The 20,222-nt window shown below is 51.7% G+C and overlaps 1 protein-coding gene across 1 annotated transcript in view; it reads right to left on the reverse strand.

The window, feature by feature from the left end:
• The window catches only part of myo3b (myosin IIIB), a 51,155-nt gene that overhangs the window by 3,952 nt on the left and 26,981 nt on the right, over window positions 1-20,222 (reverse strand). The window contains exons 21-25 of the mRNA XM_056580335.1: window positions 20,183-20,222; window positions 19,005-19,128; window positions 7,044-7,144; window positions 6,520-6,566; window positions 5,540-5,698 (exon numbers count right to left, since the gene is read on the reverse strand). The exon at window positions 20,183-20,222 is cut by the window's right edge and continues 12 nt beyond it. Coding sequence (XP_056436310.1) covers window positions 5,587-5,698; window positions 6,520-6,566; window positions 7,044-7,144; window positions 19,005-19,128; window positions 20,183-20,222 — 424 coding nt within the window. The 3' untranslated portion in view covers window positions 5,540-5,586. The remainder of the gene's footprint in view (window positions 1-5,539; window positions 5,699-6,519; window positions 6,567-7,043; window positions 7,145-19,004; window positions 19,129-20,182) is intronic.

The raw sequence follows: 20,222 nt of genomic DNA on the forward strand, positions 1-20,222 counted from the left end.
CTCTCTCTCTCTCTCATCTCTCTCTTCTCTCTCTCCCTCTCATCATCTCTCCTCCCTCTCCCTCTCCCTCCCTCTCTCTCTCTCTCTCTCTCTCTCTCTCTCTCTCTCTCTCTCTCCCTCCCTCTCTCTCCCTCTCCCTCCCTCTCTCTCTCTCTCCCTCTCTCTCTCACTCCCGTCCAGAGTCCCTACGCCAGCAGCTGGTCACACCATCTGGGGAAGCAGCGCGGGGGCAGAAACTAAACAGGTTACACCTTCGGCCATGCCAAGTCCCCCCCCCCCCGTCCCCCCCTCGTCCCCCCCTCGTCCCCCCCCACCCCCCACCCCCCTCGTCCCAAAACCCAGAGAAGCTAATCACGATTTTCACGCTCTGATTTGTCAAATCCCATTCCAGGACCGGAGGCGCTGAACGAGGGGAAAGAAAGACAAAAGTTCGAACTAAACAAATGTCATAGCGTGCGGGATAACAGCCCGCCGCCATACTGTTCCTATTGTCCTGCCTGTCTGCCCCCAGCCGCGTCCGAGCTGCTCATCTCTCCCTTTACATTGAGGGAGGGGGGGCGGGAGGGGCAGGGGGGGGGGGATATAAGAGAATGTCAGTGTGTGTGCTTCCTCCGCTAATGAAAAGACAGCTGTAATTATCAGCACAACATTTGGTCACTAGAGAAGAATGGGCTGTGGGGGAGGGGGGGCAGCTGGTTGGATAGGAGCTGGGGGGGGGGGCATCTCCTCATGCATGCGTTTTATACTCATGCAAATGCAAACAATTCGACGGTGCATAGAATCCCCCTCAACAAATTGCAGGTGTGAGGAAGCTGAAACAAAGGCCCCTGTGACCCGTACGGCCCGCGCCATTAAAGGCCTTTGATGTGCGACCTCTGTCGCCGCTTTTATCTCCTCCTTCCCCTCCTCCTCCTCCTCCTCCTCACTGTCCCTCGCTCCCTTAATGCAGACTTAAGGGGGAAGTTTGTTTTTCTCGCACACACACACACACACACACACACACACACACACACACACACACTGGCACACTTACACACAAACAGACGCACACAGGAACACAAACCCCCCCACACACACAGGAACACAAACACACACACACACACACACACACACACACACACACACACACACACACACACACACACACACACACACACACACACACACACACACACACAAACACACAGTGTTTGTTTGACATGCATGCCTTACATTCTCTCTCCGTCTACGTCAGCTCAAGCTCCATCACAATGTCGCCGTGGTGGAGCGCTCTAAATCACCTCTGTCTGTCTCTACGTCAGACGGCATCCCTCGACGCCTAACTATCAGAAACCACGAGCGATCTCCACCGGGTAACAAACACACTGCGGGGTGCATTAAGCAGGGTCTGACGTGTAAACACACAGCGGCGTTCCTCCGGCGCGCGGGACTAGACATCGCTTTATCGAGCCCCACGTCGAGTGCATTCAGGCGGGCTCACCAGAGGGCCCTCCATAGCCCCATTCACGCACTCCCTTTGAACCCACGGGACTGCGGAGCAGGACAATGTTGCACTAATCGCGCCTCTCTTTGAAGTGAGACGTCACCGGCGGGCGAGAAGGTAAGTGTGCTGCTACCTACTGCGCGGAAATAAGAAGAATGGGAGAAAAAAGAGAAAAGCTTTTCATCATTTGTGGAGGCCTCAGCTTGATTGATGTCACAGCGTCGGGTGGGGACTCTGGATTAGGAGATTCAGGGAGACTTGGGTGCCTTTTTTCTTTGAAAGGACATGCAGTGTGTTTTTGCGCAAAGGGAGGCAAGCTTAACGTCAGCAGTGTGGTTGACAGTGAGTGAAAGGTTTTTAAAACAGGAAACAAACTGGTGGCCACTGGCCAGAGGGACTTTCACATCCCCCAGTACGGCAGTGGTCACCGGGGACTGGTTTCACAGGGAGACACCGCTGGTCTGTCTAACTATGCGTTAGGTGGGGGCGTCCCGGGTGGTTCACGGGTAGAGAGCGTACCATTATGGCTCCGTCCTCACCGCAGTGACCCGGGGTCGATTCCCACCGGTGGTCGTTTGCTGCACGTGCTCCTCTCTCCAGTACCTCACGGTCTATCTCTTCATGAATAAAGCATAACATTGGCAAACATAAATCTTAAAAAAAAACAATGCGTTAGGTGTCGTAAGGACGAAGCCGAGTCCCTGCTATTAGCAAACCAAACCGAACCGCAGCTGAGGAAATGCCCGCTACGCGTGCTACCTCGTTATTCAAACGACCGGCCTCGTTTGAGTTTTCTTATCAAAAAAAACAGGGCCGGAATAATCAAGGGAGCGCGATCCCACTTAAGTGATTCAGTGTACTCTTAAGGCGCTCTACAGGGTGCTCGGGGTGACCTATTTCTGCTCTTCAGAGAGGCTCCCCGGCCTGGCCCTCTGCAGAGCAACCCCGGATCTCTAATTACGGCTCCGCGCCGCCGCCGCCGCGGTGGTGGAGCGCGTTTCAACTAGCTGCAGCGCCGCACGCCCAATGGCTCCCGTGCTGTCTGCGGTGTAAGCATGGTGCTAGCAATAGGCTAGCATGGTGCTAGCATGGGGCTGTCTGCGGTGCTGTCTGCGGTGTTAGCATGGTGCTAGCATGGGGCTGTCTGCGGTGCTAGCATGGTGCTAGCTTGGTGCTGTCTGCGGTGTTAGCATGGTGCTGTCTGCGGTGCTAGCATGGTGCTAGCATGGTGCTGTCTGTGAGGCTGTCTGCGGTGCTAGCATGGTGCTGTCTGCGGTGTTAGCATGGTGCTGTCTGCGGTGCTAGAATGGTGCTAGCATGGTGCTGTCTGCGGTGCTAGCATGGTGCTAGCATAGTGCTGTCTGCGAGGCTGTCTGCAGTGCTAGCATGGGGCTAGCATGGTGCTGTCTGCGGTGTTAGCATGGTGCTGTCTGCGGTGCTAGCATGGTGCTGTCTGCGGTGTTAGCATGGTGCTAGCATGGTGCTGTCTGCGCTTATAGCATGGTGCTGTCTGCGCTTATAGCATGGTGCTAGCATGGTGCTGTCTGCGCTTATAGCATGGTGCTGTCTGACACCATTTCCTCTCTGTGTTGGGATGATTACGGAGTGATTAAGGAATGATTAAAGGATGATTAAGGAATGGTGGCGGTGATGACGTGTGAGCATGTTCCCCTGGGGATGAGTTTGAACTAACAGCAAGGATTTCAATAAGTGGAATTTCAACGATTTGTGACAGCGGGATAGCATTCTGTTACACGGTAACATCATACTAAACTTGCACAATGTTATGAAAAACCAAAAACATCAAATGTACAGTTGACCACAACTGAGATGGTTTAACTTTAAGGTCATTCAAAGCCTTTATTGCCCCTTACGGAAAACTGTAAGGGCTCGAATGTTAGCTAACATCGGAGCTAGTAGCTAACCGACTCAGCTAGTCGGTTAGGAAATCAGCATAGGAGAGTGCCTCTGATTCAGGTCAACCGCCGCGAATCCCTGATGGGCTTATCACGCGGCGTACCTGGAGCTCCGCGTCTCCGCGTCTCCGCGGCGGGCTGGGGGGGGGGGGGGTGCAGCTGATATGTGCCCGTGGGGGGGCCGTCTCAGCGCACCGGGGTCTGGTGAACCCGACCATCAGGGGAGCATCCCCGGCTACCCAGGCCCTAGACCTCTAATGTCCCCCCCCCCCCCGCCGTGCGTGAGGAGGGGGGTCTGCCCCCCCCCCCGCCCCCCCCTACCCTTCCTATTACGATCAAGATCTCTTCCCAGGGCCGGGGGTGTCAACAAAAGAGAGATGCAGTAAATGATATGCAAATTGGAGAGAGAGGGGAGGGGGAGGGAGGGAGAGGGGGAGGAGGAGGGAGGGGGAGAGAGAGGGAGAGGGAGGGGAGAGGGAGGGGAAGAGGCCCGGCGTTTCCGACACTTCACATCTTCAACCGAAAATTCCTGCTGCACTTAGGGGTGAAATACAAAGTGTGTGTGTGTGTGTGTGTGTGTGTGTGTGTGTGTGTGTGTGTGTGTGTGTGTGTGTGTGTGTGTGTGTGTGTGTGTGTGTGTGTGTGTGTGTGTGTGTGTGTGTGTGTGTGTGTGTGGGGAGGGGGAACTGAGGGGGCATCAGTGGGGTCTTGTTTGGCTGTGGTGGTGAGAGGGTGGGGGTGGGGGTGGGGATGAGGGCGCGTTAGATTATAACGTCCAAGCATTCCATAATACATCCAATGTTTTGGGGACGTTCGTTTTTTGAGGTTGTTTCCCCGTTTGATAACTTAAAGTAGGCAATCACGCTTTTGGAGAAAGTTTTTATCGAACTGCTGCGATACAACTTAAAACAGACATCTTATCAAAAGCAACCGATATTCACGTACCGCTGCGCAAGTTAACCTCGGATTGTAGCACCGACTGCTATTGAGATGAATGGATCAATACATACAACCGATAGCGATAATTATAGGTCAATAAATGTCCGACTATGGATGCAAAAGGAGGACTGTGTGTTGAGGAAATTAAACAGGCTGTTACCTCTGCCATGTCCTACAACATCTTCAGAGACCATGGTGACTCTGACTAAGATACCCAAATCCGATGGGTTGAATAGATTTATTGGCTGGCTGGAAACTTCAAAAATGAACTTTCCGAGGTAAAAACGTGTTTATTTTGCGCAACACGGAAATACCTACTGGCCCCTCACACAATATAGGCCAGTACAGGCCACCATAGTCGTAAGGAAGGTGTAGAGGGCGGGGGGGAATTCAGCTGGTCTCAATCTACATGGCTACTCCATTCTACACATCGACCTTTAAAGAGTTCGGTTGAAAGACGCTTTGCCTGCTAGCCCGAGCTCTTGACGTCATCGGCGCGGTATACCTGGAGGCATGCTGTTTGTCTTCTGATATTGTGACTCCGTAACAACGGTCATAATGGTTATCATATAGTATCAGCTAATCCCTGCACTGCCCCGCCATGCTTTAGTCTTTGGGCTGGGAACAAACAAAAGTCCTTCTGGTCTTATTCATCGCTGAAGCCTTTTGATTCCCCCGTCTCATGCTAACCACAGAGTTGTGACGCGCTTCTGGTTTCTGGTTCGTTTGATAGCTTGGTTGACATTAGATGAACCTGTGTTGACGAAGGACGTTGCTCACTAAAATGTGGTGAGCAGTGTAAATACATATGAGATTGCCTATATATCTTAGTAGTGGGATTGAAACCCCTGGCAGTGTTAATGCCTTGCTCTACCGACTTAGCTACACTGGACAATGTGACAAAGCTAATGATGGATTTAAAGCTGAGTGAATTACCTGAGTTCTAATAAAGGTTACTTCTTACTTTTGGTTATATTGATTCCTTGCTTCCGCTTGCGTTTGCATGCACGCACACACACACATACACACGCACACACACACTCTGAATACCTGCATCTACGCAGTGATTGTGTCTGTCCGTCTGTTTCTTCCCAGTGTCTGTCTGCCTTTCTGTCTATACCCAGTGTGCATCTGTCTGTATGTCTATCTGTCCCTTCCCATTGTCCGTCTGTCCGTCCGTCTGTCTGTCCGTGAGTCTTACCGGTTCTCAGGGAGAGTAAGGCTGGGCTGCGGGCCCCCCAGGGGGGCTCAGAACAGGGTGTGGGGGGTCCCGGGCCCGTAGAGCCCCTCCCCTTGGATGGAGTCCACGCTGGCCAGGAGCTTGTAGTACTCGTCCTCCCCGTCCAGGACTTTGATCTGACTGGGGGGGGGGGGGGGGGGGGGGACGACACCACGATAATGAAGAGGAAATCAATAGAGACCAAAGAAATCAATACATTTAAATACTATCAACACAGACTCACATGAACACAAATCGGTAAACAATGAATAACCAAAGAAGCATTAGTTTGGAGAAGAGGTCTTTATAAACCGATGAATAGATGAATGAATGAATAACCAAAGATGCATTAGTTTGGAGAAGAGGTCTTTATAAACAGGTGAATAGATGAATGAATGAATAACCAAAGATTCACGGGTTTAGAGAAGACGTCTTTATAAACAGGTGAATAGATGAATGAATGAATGAATAACCAAAGAAGCATTAGTTTGGAGAAGAGGTCTTTATAAACAGGTGAATAGATGAATGAATGAATAACCAAAGATGCATGGGTTTAGAGAAAAGGTCTTTATAAAAGATGAATGGGTCAATAACTGCATACCTGCAGATGCATGGGTTGGGAGGAGCTCTTTATAAACGGATGAATGAGTGAATAAAGTCAGAGCAATGGGTATGGCGGGTGACCCTCATCCCACTCATCCATCCATCCTGTCTACAAACCACCCTCCACTGGCTGACAAAAGCCTCCCATATAGCAGCGAGTAGTGCTAATGACTCCTCCCCCCTCCCCCCTGCCCCGCCCCCCCTTGCCCCGCCCCTCCCACCATGTTATTTCCAGCGCAGTATTTACATCCTAAGAAAACAACTCCCATTTGTGGCTGCGAGGGGCCCCCACTGAGGGGGCCCCCCCCCCCCCGCTCTCCTTAGCGTCGCCGCGAGTGGGGAAGGCGTTCCGCACTCACCCGAGTTTCCTGGGTTTCCTCTTGCTCCCCTGGTGTTCCAACACCCTCTGAGGAGAGGGCCGAGAGCACACAGTCAGAGGAGACGGGCGCGCGGGGCGAGTCATTAATTTTTAATTCAAAGTGATTTTTGTGTTGAATGCGAGCAGATGCTGATAATATCAGAAGTCCCGGCATAATTTTATTTTATTTTTTTTCTGATCAAAGGGGCTCAAGTGAGCCCGACGAAGCGTGCATCTCGCTCAGCTTTGATAAACCACATCAATTATTCACCGTGAAGGCAGACATCCTGACATGAAAGAAACAGATAAAGAGCATAAGCACATGTTCAAGACAAGAGGCAGGGATGCATGTGGGGGGGGGGGGGTGGGGGGGGGGGGGGGGTGCGGCTGCAGGGTCTGGCACAGGTAGCTTTAATTGTATTATCATCTGGAACCAAAGTCAGACAAAGGCCTGTTATCGAGGGGTGGTGGAGGAGAGGGGGTCGGTGACGGTGGTGGTGCGCGGGGGGGGGGCTTTGAACTGACGTTGAGCTGGTTGTAGTACAGGCTGTCCTCGGGGCTGTGCAGAAGCTTGGGCTGGTGGGCCCGCCGGCGTGGCACTCTCTGCTGCAGCCGCGTCGCCGGCCCTGCGTCAACAACAGACAACAAACAACAAACAAACGCGGCAAATCAGCGTGACGCAACCCGGAGCCAGCCAGCGAGGGGCCGGCCAAGCGGAGTGACACACACACACACACGCAGAATCTGTTGTCGCTGCCACACACACACACACACACACTCACACACGTTGCTGCCACACACACACACACTCGTCGCTGCCACACACACACATGTTGCCACACACACACACACACACATCACTGCCACACACACACACACACATCACTGCCACACACACACACACACATCGCTGCCACACACACACACACACACATCGCTGCCACACACACACACACGCGTCGCTGCCACACACACACATATATCGTTGCCACGACGGCAGGGTTGATGGAGCAGCAACCCTGGACCTCAGAGTAACAAAAACAGGTCTTGTGTTACCAGTGCAAAGTCGTCTGTTTCCTGATGTGCATATTGGGTTGCAGCAGATAGATATAGATAATAATAGATATTGGATGATCCATTTAAACAAACCTTGTTGTTTTAAAGGTATGATCAACTTCATGAATTTACTGTCTATAACTGCCTGGTTAATGTTTCATAACCACGAGTTAACGATGGCTAATCCCTTACGTTCACCGGGACATTGATGTTACAGATGTTGATTGGGGTCAAATCTATTTGTGTGGAAGCAGAATGTAAAGTTGGGGTGGCAAAAAAGATTAGAGCAGGAAATGGGGTCCGGGCACGGAGAAATGTTGGGGACCCCTTGGATATTGAAGGAGGTTCTAGATTGCGTCCAGCCCTCGGTTCATTCATGAACGGGTTGAGAAGAACATAAAAAAACGAGTTCCTCCGTTCGCAAACTTCTCCTCTTCAAGCGGGCCTGTAACTTTGGAGAGGCTGACGCTGGTTGAACTCCTGGTTCAAAAGCTCTGAGAACCGATCCATTCATTATTTATAGACCCACAGAATGTAGAAAAAAGGACGAGAGAAAGAAATGGCAACGGCGTCTTTTGCTAAAGGTAATGAGATGTGTGTTATGTGATCGCTCGATTATTCAAACATAAGTCACCAGGGCTCTGTGGATTCTTAAAAAAAAACAAAAAAAAAACACGTGCGCAGTACTTCAAGATTTATGGATTACAAGAATGTGTTTCAAAAAGCACAGACTCTACTACAAGGAAGCATCTATATTTAATGTCAGACATCGTTTCATCTGCTCCCCTCTGCGTTTTTTAAGGTAAGAACGCGGAGACGCATCTTCTTCTTAGTCTCCGTCTTCATCTGCAGCTGCTTCGCCGGCTCCAGTACCTTGACGAAAGCAAGCGTTTGCGCCTCGGTCATCTCGAAGCTACTTGATGCTTCGCTTTGAACGGCCCTCATCACATCTCAACACCCCCCCCCCCCCCCCCCCCCCCCCCACCGTACATCAAAGGGCGGTCGCCCCCCCCATGCGCTCAGAACCAGCAAAGGTTCATTTAAAACCACGCTTTGTAAAAAGGCCTGGAAAAGTTTCCTGTCAGTTTCTATGATCGCATGAGGACGCACTTGAAATGCGGCCGAGGACGTAAGCGGCGCACTGATGTGAGATGAACTAATATGATCACTTCCTCTCCGTCCGTCCTGAGACTTGAGGAACCCCTTATTTATCGCGGCGCCTCCTGGCTCCTAAGACGCAGGATTCACACCGACGAGAGGCCTGCTCCCCGGCTGACTCACACACAAACACACACACACACACATGTACACACATGTTTAAACACACAAAGCGAGCAGGACGGGACACAGGACTGGACACACTGACTCTCAGCACACAGGATTCTTCACACACATATATATCCACCTTTTAGGGAGCGATGAGGAGGACTTTGGGATGTTATGTTGAAATATTCTCCCATATTTTGCAGATATGAACGAAAAAAGCCTGGGACATAACAATTACCTAATATAAAAGCTTCAGAGGCATAATAAACGTATGTAGGCCGTTGTTTCCGCTAATGATGCCTGAGACGGTTTTGATAAGCAAATTCCGTATTCCCCTGAAACGGCATCAAAGTGTTCAATCATGCCCAATGAATTCTGACAACCTTGAACAACAACAAAAAAATATCCTAATCACGTTGAAGCACAATAGCGCTTCCAAAACACCGCCACGGCCGCCGTCTACACCGCCACGGCCGCCGTCTACACCACCACGGCCGCCGTCTACACCACCAGTCGTCCTCCCCCCATGCCTTGAAAACCTAAAACTACAAATGAATGATCGAATCAGCCATTAGTAACGAGTGAATCTGTACCGTGTCTTCTATTACTGGCTACTATCTAGTCCTTTAGCAGATGACACCAACATCCAAATCAACTCGTAGTGAAGTACAGTTAATAAAGGCGCCTCGCCCAAGGGTGCATACAGACAGACTGTGGACTCTGGGGTTTGAACCCAGAACGTTTAAAGGGGACATATTATACCACCAGGTGTGAGTGTGATTCGCCTTACAAGCCGTTTCGAAAATCTGCCCCTTCTGACATCACTAGGGGGCGTGTCCACCTAGATCTGTGCTGGATAGATGAGCAAGGTTTACTTCAGTCCACTGGGTAGGCCGGTAGACTGATCTATCCAGCACAGATCTAGGTGGACACGCCCACTAGTGATGTCATACGGGGCGGATTTTCGAAACGGCTTGTAAGGCGAATCACACTCACACCTGTTGTTATAACATGTCTCCTTTAAACCAGGGTGTCCATCAATGCATTAAACGACACCAGAGTTGTTCCTGCATCACAGCAGAAGGCTAGCTCCCTGGCTAGCTCCCTGCTAGCTCTCTGGCTAGCTCCAGCGGGCTGCAGGGTCCCTGTAATGTTTCTGCAGCGTGGATCCGCCCCCACGCGGCTCCCAGCCTCCCTCCACGCGTCAATCACGGCCTACAGCCATTACAGCGTGAAGCACATCACAGGCCGACGATCACAGACCCCCCATCTCGGCCTCTTTAGAGGGGGGAAACGGTTGCCATTTGATCGGAGGCGGACCCCCCAGAGACAGGCTTCCTCTGGCCCCCCGGCCGGCCCAACAGGCTGCTGGTACGGGGGTGTTGGGGGTGGGGGTGGGGTGGGTGGGGGGGGGGTCCGCACTGGGACCTGGTGGGGGGGGCGGATCCAGGGAAGGGGTTGGACACGGCCTCCCACCAGGGCTGCTAAGCGGTGGCGGGTGAGATGTGGTGTCGGGGTCGGGGAGGGCTCCTGGTCAAGCGGGAATACAGCAGCGATGGAATTCATGCAATATTGATTCCTCTCTCTATCAAAAGAAAGCCCAGCAGATTCCCCCCCCCCCTTCCCCCCCGTCCTCTTAGTGAAAGACTGAGAATTCTCCCATTCTGAGATACAAGTATTGGGAATAACTTTTATCTTTTTTGGGGGGGGGGGGGATACATTTTTCAAAGAGAGGCAGATGACTTGGGTTACATCCCTAAACACCCCTCTGAATCCCCCCCTTAAAAAAAAGGCGAAGAGGGCAAGCCGACATAAAAGAACCACTAAAAGGCGTGTTGGTTGAATGAATGAGCAGCCCATCGATTTGGAGTCCAGTGGGATACCCCTGAGCAGAGAACTGGCAGCCACCAGGCCAGCGAAAGGCTGGACGATGGGGAGAGTTCATCGACACTGACGGGCCCTTGATGTCGAGTTGAGGCATGAGCTACCCAGACCCTTCAGTGGCTGAGACGTGTCCAACAAACACATCCAGAGCAAATCCAAAACACTTTGCAAAATTCGAAAAGACGCAAGCACATCGACGGAAACACGAGAACCACAACACAATGAAGAGCGTCATTGATGTTGACAATGAATCGGGACTCTGCAGTTCAAGTGGAAAGAACGTCAAATTCTTATATGATGCCGATAAGCCTGGCACAAGGGAAGCTGGCATTTCAAAGAACACCTATTCTTTTGATTAGGCGTATGCTATCCACATTATTTTCTGTGTGAGCATATAATAATAGTATGCCGGCAGTAATAGTCAGTCTGTTTCATTGTCAACATCCGCTGAAGACCCCTTCCATTATGTTGTGGCTTTTTCATTTGAGTTGTGGTATTTTGAGTTGTGTTGTGGTTTTAGTCTTTGTGGTTTTTTATTGACTTATTGACTTGTTTATTTTTTTTAATTTGTAACACACACACACACACACACACACACACACACACACACACACACACACACACACACACACACACACACACACACACACACACACACACACACACACACACACACACAAGCATACACACGCAAACACACACACACACACAAGCAATCACAAATATACACAGACACACAATGCAGACAGACATTCAGACAGACGGGCGGACATAGACACGGACAGACGGACACATGCAGTGACGTCATTGGTCAGATTCAGAAATGTGGGCCGTCCAAGTTCATCGGCCCTCCTGCGTTTGACCCGGCGGTTCAGTACTAAAGCCTCCGTTTAGGGCGCGTCCGTTGAAGAGACCACTCATGTGTTTTGAGTCAGGGAACACGTTAGGCGAATCACATCGCTGCAGATCATAACACCTCACAAGGCCATCTGTTTCCACTGGTGCCCAGAGAGGATGTTGTGACCTGAAACCAATGTTTCACACCCAAATCAATCTTCTTCATTGATGGCAGATCGGATGGTTTAAACCTTTCAGACAGGTCTTTGTACAGAAGGAGAAAGGAAGAGAATCAGTTTGCCGTTCAGTGACTTAATTATGGGTGGGAGATGTCTGTGCTGCATGTGTGTGGAAGGGCAGAATACTGAATAAACATGTATATTGTTTTAATAACAGAGAGGCTGAAACTCTACACATGGCCTTCTCGTTCCTAGGTAACATGCACGCTAAGTCTGTTTACACTATGTATCCCTTTCAATGTTTCATTTGGAAACGATTTAAACCGTTCGGATTATGCAGAAAGTATTTATTCATGTAAATAAGTAATTGTATAAATATGTTTTTCGTTAGGGTCTGAAATCCTTTTCAACATCATAATGTCTGCACTTTGAAACTCAACACCAAATGTTCCTTTTATAGTGTGCAGTAATTATTTAGGCCTACTCATGTACTTAAATAAGTGATCATAGTGATACTTATGGTGGCATGCTCTTCGATATGATAGGGGGTTTGTCGTTGTAATCATTGTCCTTCTTGGTTTTTCCTGTTGGTAGAACCACAAGCACCACCAACCCCACCCCCACCCCCACCTCCAGCATCACCTTCACCTTCCAACCATCAAACCCACCACCCCCACCTCCTCCACCATCACCACCACCACCACTCCAACCACCGTCACCACTAACGTCACTTCCTCCATCACCCCCATCTCCTCCACCCTCACCACTTCCACCATCACAACCTCCACCAACTCCCCCCCCCCCTCCCAGCACCACCACCTCCAGCACCAGCACCAGCACCACCACCAACCAAAAACACCCAAACCACCACCACCACCCCCACCACAACCACCACCCCCACCACCACAACCACCGCCGCCTCCACAACCACCGCCGCCTCCACCCACCACCGGTGTCGGTGCAGGCGCGCACGGCGCAGCTTCAAACAGCGGCTAAACCCAAAGTCCTAATTCTGAGCACGAGCTAACGTGTCAAACACGGCATCAAATGAGCCGCGCTCTGGCGCCGCCGCCGCCGCCGCCGCCGCCGCGCACCGAGCTCATCCTCCGCCTCCACCTCCGTATCTCCTCTCCCCCTCTTTCTCCCGCCCGTCGGGAGAGATTAGCGCGCGTGAGAGGGGGAGAGGAAGAGCCGTTTGGATGTACATCCTGTTAACGTCTCCCGCTGACATTAAGAGGATTACGGCGGTCGGCGGCAGACACGGGGAACTCCTTACCGCCGTCGCGCGTCGGCCCCTATCCCCCGTCCGGATCTCTGCCACGCGCCGGGAACTTAACCCCGGCGTGGAGGCATCCGGGGGGGGGGGGGGGGGGCTGATACCACCTGGAGGAGGGGGGGGCAGGAGGGAGGAATCACAGGGGAGGGCTGAGGGAGGGAGAGGAGGGGAGAGGAGAGGGGGAGAGGAGAGGGGGAGAGAGGGAGAGAGGTGGTGGAGGTGGTGGTTTTAGTGGTGGTGGAGGTGGTGGTTTTAGTGGTGTGGTGGTGGTGGAGGTGGTGGTTTTAGTGGTGTGGAGGTAGTGGAGGTGGTGGTTTTAGTGGTGTGGTGGTGGTGGATGTTGTGGTGGTTTTAGTGGTGTGGTGGTGGTGGATGTTGTGGTGGTTTTAGTGGTGTGGTGGTGGTGGAGGTGGTGGTTTTAGTGGTGGGCCGGTGGTGGTTAAACTGGGGTGGAGGTAGTGGTTATTGCGTTGCTGGTGGTTTTAGCTTTGGTAGTGTGGTGGTGGTGGTGGAGGTTTGAATTATGTGGTGGTGGTGGTGTGGTTGTGGTGTAGTTGGGTGGGGGTGGCTGTCTCAGCCAGGCTTTCTAACAAACACTCACGGGGGGCGGACTTGTGGGAAAGTGGTGTCAACTGAACTGCTGCCTGTATGTCAACAAAGCGACATAGAGCAATGTGTGTGTGTGTGTGTGTGTGTGTGTGTGTGTGTGTGTGTGTGTGTGTGTGTGTGTGTGTGTGTGTGTGTGTGTGTGTGTGTGTGTGTGTGTGTGTGTGTGTGTGTGTCTGTATGTCTGTATGTGTGTGTGTGTGTGTGTGTGTGTGTCTGTATGTGTGTGTGTGTGTGTGTGTGAGGGCGGGATTTGACATCAAGGTGGGCTCCGCCCCTCGTCAATAGCCCATTCTGATCAAACTCACTCAGCTGCAGATTAAAGCAAAACACAACAGGGGCTGGAAGGACCAGGAGGGCAGGGTTTAGGAGACCCGGAGGGGGGGGGCAGAAATCAATTGTCATTGATCATCATGCAGCACTACCGACCTACAACGCACCCTCCTCCCCCTTCTCCTCCTCCTCTCCCACCCCTTCTCAACTTTATCCCTCAACCATTTCCCCTCTCCCCTTCTCCTCCTCCTCCCTCTCCTCTTCCACCTCCCCATCCTCCCCCTCCTCCTCCTCCTCCCCATTCCTCCGTCTGCGCCTCCCTCTCCTCTTCCCCTCTGCTCCTCCTCCTCCTCCTTCTACTCCTCCTCCTCCTCCTCCCCACTCCTCCCTCTCCTCCTCCCCTCTCCTCCTCCCCCTCTCCTCCTCCTCCTCCTCCTCCTCCTCCTCCCCTCTCCTCCTCCCCCTCCTCCTCCTCCTCTGTGTCTCTTCAAAGCACCAGGTTCCCTCTCCCCCTCTCTAGTGGAGGTGCAGCAGTAATTGGCCGTGCGTGTTTGTGCCTCCACTTTATCCGCGCCTCGCTCCCCTCTCTCCTGACATGTGTGTTTACCACAACTATAATCTTCAAGGAAAAAAAAAAAAGCCTGTTAACATAAGTAGCTCAGCTTTCATAAACCATAAAGTCAGCGCCGACTGATCCGGCATCCTGTTTACTGCGGCGCTGTGATGCTATCGCCGCCGCCGCCGCCGCCGCCACCGCCGCCACGCCTCAACCTCCTGTTTAACATCAGGGCGGCTCAGACACCTGCCACACGCTGCTCTCACGGCAATCATCTGTGTGTAGGTGTGTGTGTGTGTGTTTGTGTTTGTGTGTGTGTGTATGTAAAGTATGTTAAGTATGTAAAGTATGTATGTATGTGAATATGTATTGGTGTGTGTATGTGAATATGTGTGTATGCATGTGAATATGTATGTATGTAAGCATGTATGTATGTATATAAGTATGTATGTATGTATGTATGTATATAAGTATGTATGTATGCATGTATGTATGTATGTTTGCATGTACATTTGTATGCATGCATTTAAATATGTATGCATGTATGCATGCATGTAAATATGTATGTAGGTATGTGTGTATGGTTGTGTGTGTAGTGTATATAAGTATTTGTGTCTGTATGATGTGTGTGTGTGTGTGTTTGTGTGTATGTAAAGTATGTTAAGTATGTAAAGTATGCATGTAAGTATGTATGTGAATATGTATTGCTGTATGTGAATATGTTTGTATGCATGTGAATATGTATGCATGTAAATATGTATGTAGGTATGTATGCATGTTTGTTTATGTGTGTAGTGTATACAAGTGTTTGCGTCTGTATGATGCAGTGTGTGTGTGTGTGTGTGTGTGTGTGTGTGTGTGTGTGTGTGTGTGTGTGTGTGTGTGTGTGTGTGTGTGTGAATATGTATGCATATATGTGATCGTTTTTTCATTGCAAAAGAGTGTGGAAAAATCCAAAAAGCTTCGTGTTCAGACATCTGAGAGTTTGCACAGAGTACTAAGGAATCAAAATTCTCTCTCTCTCTCTCCCTCTCCCTCTCCCTCTCTCTCTCTCTCTCCCCCTCTCTCTCTCCCCCTCTCTCTCTCTCCCTCTCTCTCTCTCCCCCTCTCTCTCTCTCTCTCTCTCTCTCTCTCTCTCTCTCTCTCTCTCTCTCCTCTCTCTCCCCCTCTCTCTCCCTCTCCCTCTCTCTCTCTCTCCCTCTCTCTCTCAGTCCTTTAGCTCGCTCTCTCCTCTGCATTAAATGAAAGCACTGCGGGGCTATTTGGCTGACAGATTAAGAATGGTCGCCAAGCTCGGTGTCAACATCACTCAAACAGATAATTCACTCGGCGCTGAAGGGAGCCTGCAGCCGGTGGAGTTCAAAGGCGCGGGGAACAGGGAGGACTCTGCCTTCTGTGGCGGCGTGAGGCGCATGGTCGGGCGCAGGGCTAAGCCGATTCACGCATTTCCAACGCCCGGGACGGGGGCCGGAAAGTTCCGGGGCATGACCGAGAGTTCCCTACCCCAACGCTGGAAGTTTGGGCGAGGGTTGGAAGGCGGGACAGGGGGACGGGGGGCAAGGGGGGGGAGAGGGATTAGTTCCATGGGGCTAATTTTTGTAAATGGTCGCCCCCTCTCTCTTCTCTGTTGGTGTCCCACAGAAGTCGAGGTTGACCCCGGGTTCGCACCCGGGGCGACGGCGGCAGGACGGGGCACAGGAAGGGACCTGGGCTCCTCACATCTGGCGGGGCCCGGGTCCCACAGCCCCCCCCCCGGCCCCAGGATGAAGGGAGGCCCTCAGATGGGATCAAAGCGTGCCCTGGGTGCCGGGGCCACTGCCGCACGCCACCCCCCCCCCGCTCCACGTATTCAAATGAGGCTTCCTGAGTGCAACCCGAGCTGCAAGCCGGCCTCACAGTGAGACGCAGACACACACACGCACACGCACACAGACACACACACAGGCATGCACATGCACGTAGTCGCACACACAGAGGGACGCACACGTACGATCACACACAAGCATCCACACATATACCGACACACACACACACACACACACACACACACACACACACACACACACACACACACACACACACACACACACACACACACACACACACACACACACACACACACACACACACACACACACACGCACGCACACACAGGATGAGGAATATGAAGGGTGCTGAAGGATATCTGTGTGATCTCTAACACGGGGTCACCGCCGCGGCGGTGAAAGCTGTGTGGACGCTCCGCGGGGGGTTTCCTCCCCACACAGTCAGGGGCCAAATCCCCCAGCGAGGTCAGGGCACAGAGGACAAGGAGGCAGGAGGCAGGAGGTAGGAGGCGCGCGCTCCGGCGGCCCGGCGGGTGAACGCGTGTTCGAGGTGGAAGGATTAGGGTGAATCCGGTGCTTCAGAGCGGAGAACACCCAGCGAGGAACGCACCCCCCCCCCCACCCCCCTCGGTGTCACCTTTCAGAGGAGCCCCGACTCCTCGTTTGTTGTGGAGGAGAAGGAGGTGTGTAAAGTCGGGCTGATATCTCAAACCAAAACACCAGCCGCACACACACACACACACAAGAACACACACTTTGGCTCACACCCAGTGCCGGCCCTGACAAATTTGGTGCCCGAGGCAGGAGTTTAGATGGTGCCCCTCGCATCGTAGCCCAAGGGCGTACTCTGGTACACATAAAGTGGGGGGGGGGGGGGGGGTCGACCCCCAGGAATTTCAGAGCGTCAAACCCTTCATTTCCTGTATGCTGGTGAAGTTCTATGCACCAATTTGTGCCTTCTCCGGATCAATATCGGGTCGAATTGTCTTAATTTATGCAAAGGAAAAAAATGACGCATGCAAATGAGGCAGCCGATTCTACCACCAATCATTGTGTTCATGAACACACACAGAAACCGTGTCTGCATTTTTTGAGATTTTCTGTATTTTGTATTTATTTTTTGCGCCTCTGTGATATGGCAACCCAGAAAATGGGCAGATTTAATAAGCTATGCATGCAGTTATGTTGTTGTGCGTCTTTTTGCAATATTTCTTAATAAGTGTCTTACAATAGTATTAGTATAGAAGTATTCAAATATTACGAGTTAAAAGTACAATTAAATGAAAACAATGAATTTCATCCGTAGGTGAAATAACCACTTCCTACGATTCCTGCATGAGGACATATTACAATGAAGCCTCCCGGTGCTAGAGAACTGTCTGGACACGTGAACTATGTGCACATAAGAGTGGAGTAACTACTCGTCTCTCTGTAGAGCAAGTGAGGCCAAACACAAAGTAGACCTTTACTTTGAAAATCCCTTGTAAGGACACATGTTATAAACTGAACAACAGGGGGGCTCGCAGACCCTAAAACATCACTCGAATAAAACCCACTAAATAAATCAATCTATCTCCTTTCCTGGTGTTAAAAAAAACCAAAACAAAGTCAAACAAAACGGGCTCAAGCTGATATCCATTTCCCGCCCTTTAATCACACGAGAACATATCCATTTCCCCCCCCCCCTCCCCCCAATCCCCGCCCCATGCTAGGGGGCGGAGGTCACCTGTACTGCCGCATTAGGGAATTAGCCGCTATCTAACCCAGACCTGCTGTGGCGGGCTGACAGTAATCAGGCCGCCGGAGAGAGCCCTGTCTGCGCCGCGTTACCCCGGCCTAATCCCCGTAATCTCCCGGCCGCTCCGCTAAACGCCATCCCACCTCCGTCTCCCACCTCAGACTGCCTTTAATAACATTAATGAAGGGCCGGGCCCCACCCCCACCCCCCGTCCCCCCCGTCCCCCAGCCAGCCTATGGGTGGGCAGGCTGAGGGCCCGGCACGGGGGGGGTGGGGGGGGGGGCCGGGGTACACATGCCACCCACCCAGGCGCCCAGGAGGACTAAATGAATGTAATTCAGCCGCCCGGGGCGACGAGGCAAAGCAAACATATGTTCAGTAAATCAGTGTTTGTGTGCGTTGTGCTCGTCACTGCCGCTGTGACAGCCGATGGAGCCATTGATGATTAATTATTTTGCGAGGGGGGGAGAGGGGGGAGTCGTCCGTGCACAGGGGAGAGAGGAAACGCTTTGAAGTATCTGTGTGACTCGGGGAGGAGGGGGAGAGGAGGACAAAACATAACCGAGGCGCAGCGTTTATGATGAGCTGTGGTTATTAGCATACTGCAGGCGAACTCACCCGTCACACTCCCGGGCTGTTTGTTGTGTGTGTGTGTGTGTGTGTGTGTGTGTGTGTGTGTGTGTGTGTGTGTGTGTGTGTGTGCGTGTGCGTGTGCGTGTGCGTGCGCCTGTGTGTGTGTGTGTGTGTGTGTGCGCGTGCGTGCGCCTGTGTGTGCGCGTGCGTGCGCCTGTGTGTGTGTGTGTGTGTGTGTGTGTGTGCGTGTCTGTGTGTCTGTGTGTGTGCGTGTGTGTGGGAGTGCGGTGATGAAAGGTGGAGGAAAGAAACTCAAAATCCATTCAAAGTGCCACTTTATCCATTAAAGCCGTATTCCTCCTGCCTGCCTGTGTAATTACCTGCAGCCCCCGAGCCACAGTGCGTCTGGGGCTTACCTTGTGTACACTGGGTGTCTCTCGGCCCGGCTGGCTCCCGTCGAGGCCCCGCCACGCAGCCCTCCACCCGGCCTTTGTCTGTCCACCCGTCTGTCACTCTTCTGTCTGGGCCGCCGGGCCCCGGCTTGAGGAGGAGACAAGGAGAAAGACGGCGCAAACAAACGACACCGTCGCAGAGAGAGACGTCAGATAGGAGCACACGAGCGCTGACGAGCGTGTTGTGTTGTGTTGTGCGTGTCCTCTTTATTTATGTATTCATGTGCGAGTGTTGTGTTCGTTTATTTACCCCTTCTTCCACCAATGGGGCGCCGATGTAACGCGGAACTGTTAATGTGCGCCGCAATGCTAATCACATGCTAATGCAATCACATGCGTTTCTTTATTAGCGCTACCTCCTAGCAAACAGCTAACATACTGACTTAATTGTGAGGCGGAGAGAGGGTGGTGCAAAAAACAAAACAAGCACATGTGTAGTTCCCCCCATATTTAATTTTTATCTCTGAATAAAAGAGCTATAGGAAAGTATTAATCTGCTTAACATTTCTGAGTACATCCTCCAAAGGATTTTGCTTTTTTTAATCTTACATATGCTCAGCAGAGTTACTGGCAAAAACTGTACATTTTCCTCATTTCATCCTTTCAACATCAAATGGTGAGCAGCAAAAATTGGATCCGACTTCAAAGAGTGTGATGTGCTCCAAGTCACGAAGTGGCTCTTCTATTTCACATATTGAATTCGAGCAGGATATCAAAGTGCTACCAAAGAACCCCAGGTCTTTACTAAAAAAAGGGTCTAACATCTGTAGAAAGAGAAGCGTAAAGACAAACCACCTCGGGGAACAGCCAGCGTTTATTCTCAGCTGTGAATTTCCACCCTTTTGATTCCCTCGCTCTCTCCTACATACCACCCGCTCGGCGCTCCGTCGTCAGGGTCCGGGATGGTCGGGAGTCGGGAGAGAGAGGGGAGAGCGCTCCTTTGTTTCAAGAACTCCCGGATAAAAAAAAAACATGAATCCAAAAAGAGCGGTGCGACCTATGTTAATGTGCAGCTGCGCCGGCTTTATGCACGAGTGGCGAATTAATATTATTATTATTATTATTATTATTATTATTCACACACTGTATGAAGTGGGGGGAGTGAAATGGAAATGCTTGTCTTGGCTCTGGTGGGTTCTTACCTCTCCCACGCGGTCGGGCGAGTGCTGCCGTCTGCCCGTG

This window comes from Gadus chalcogrammus, chromosome 20 (assembly GCF_026213295.1).
Source record: "Gadus chalcogrammus isolate NIFS_2021 chromosome 20, NIFS_Gcha_1.0, whole genome shotgun sequence".
In the NCBI taxonomy this organism is placed as follows: domain Eukaryota; kingdom Metazoa; phylum Chordata; class Actinopteri; order Gadiformes; family Gadidae; genus Gadus; species Gadus chalcogrammus.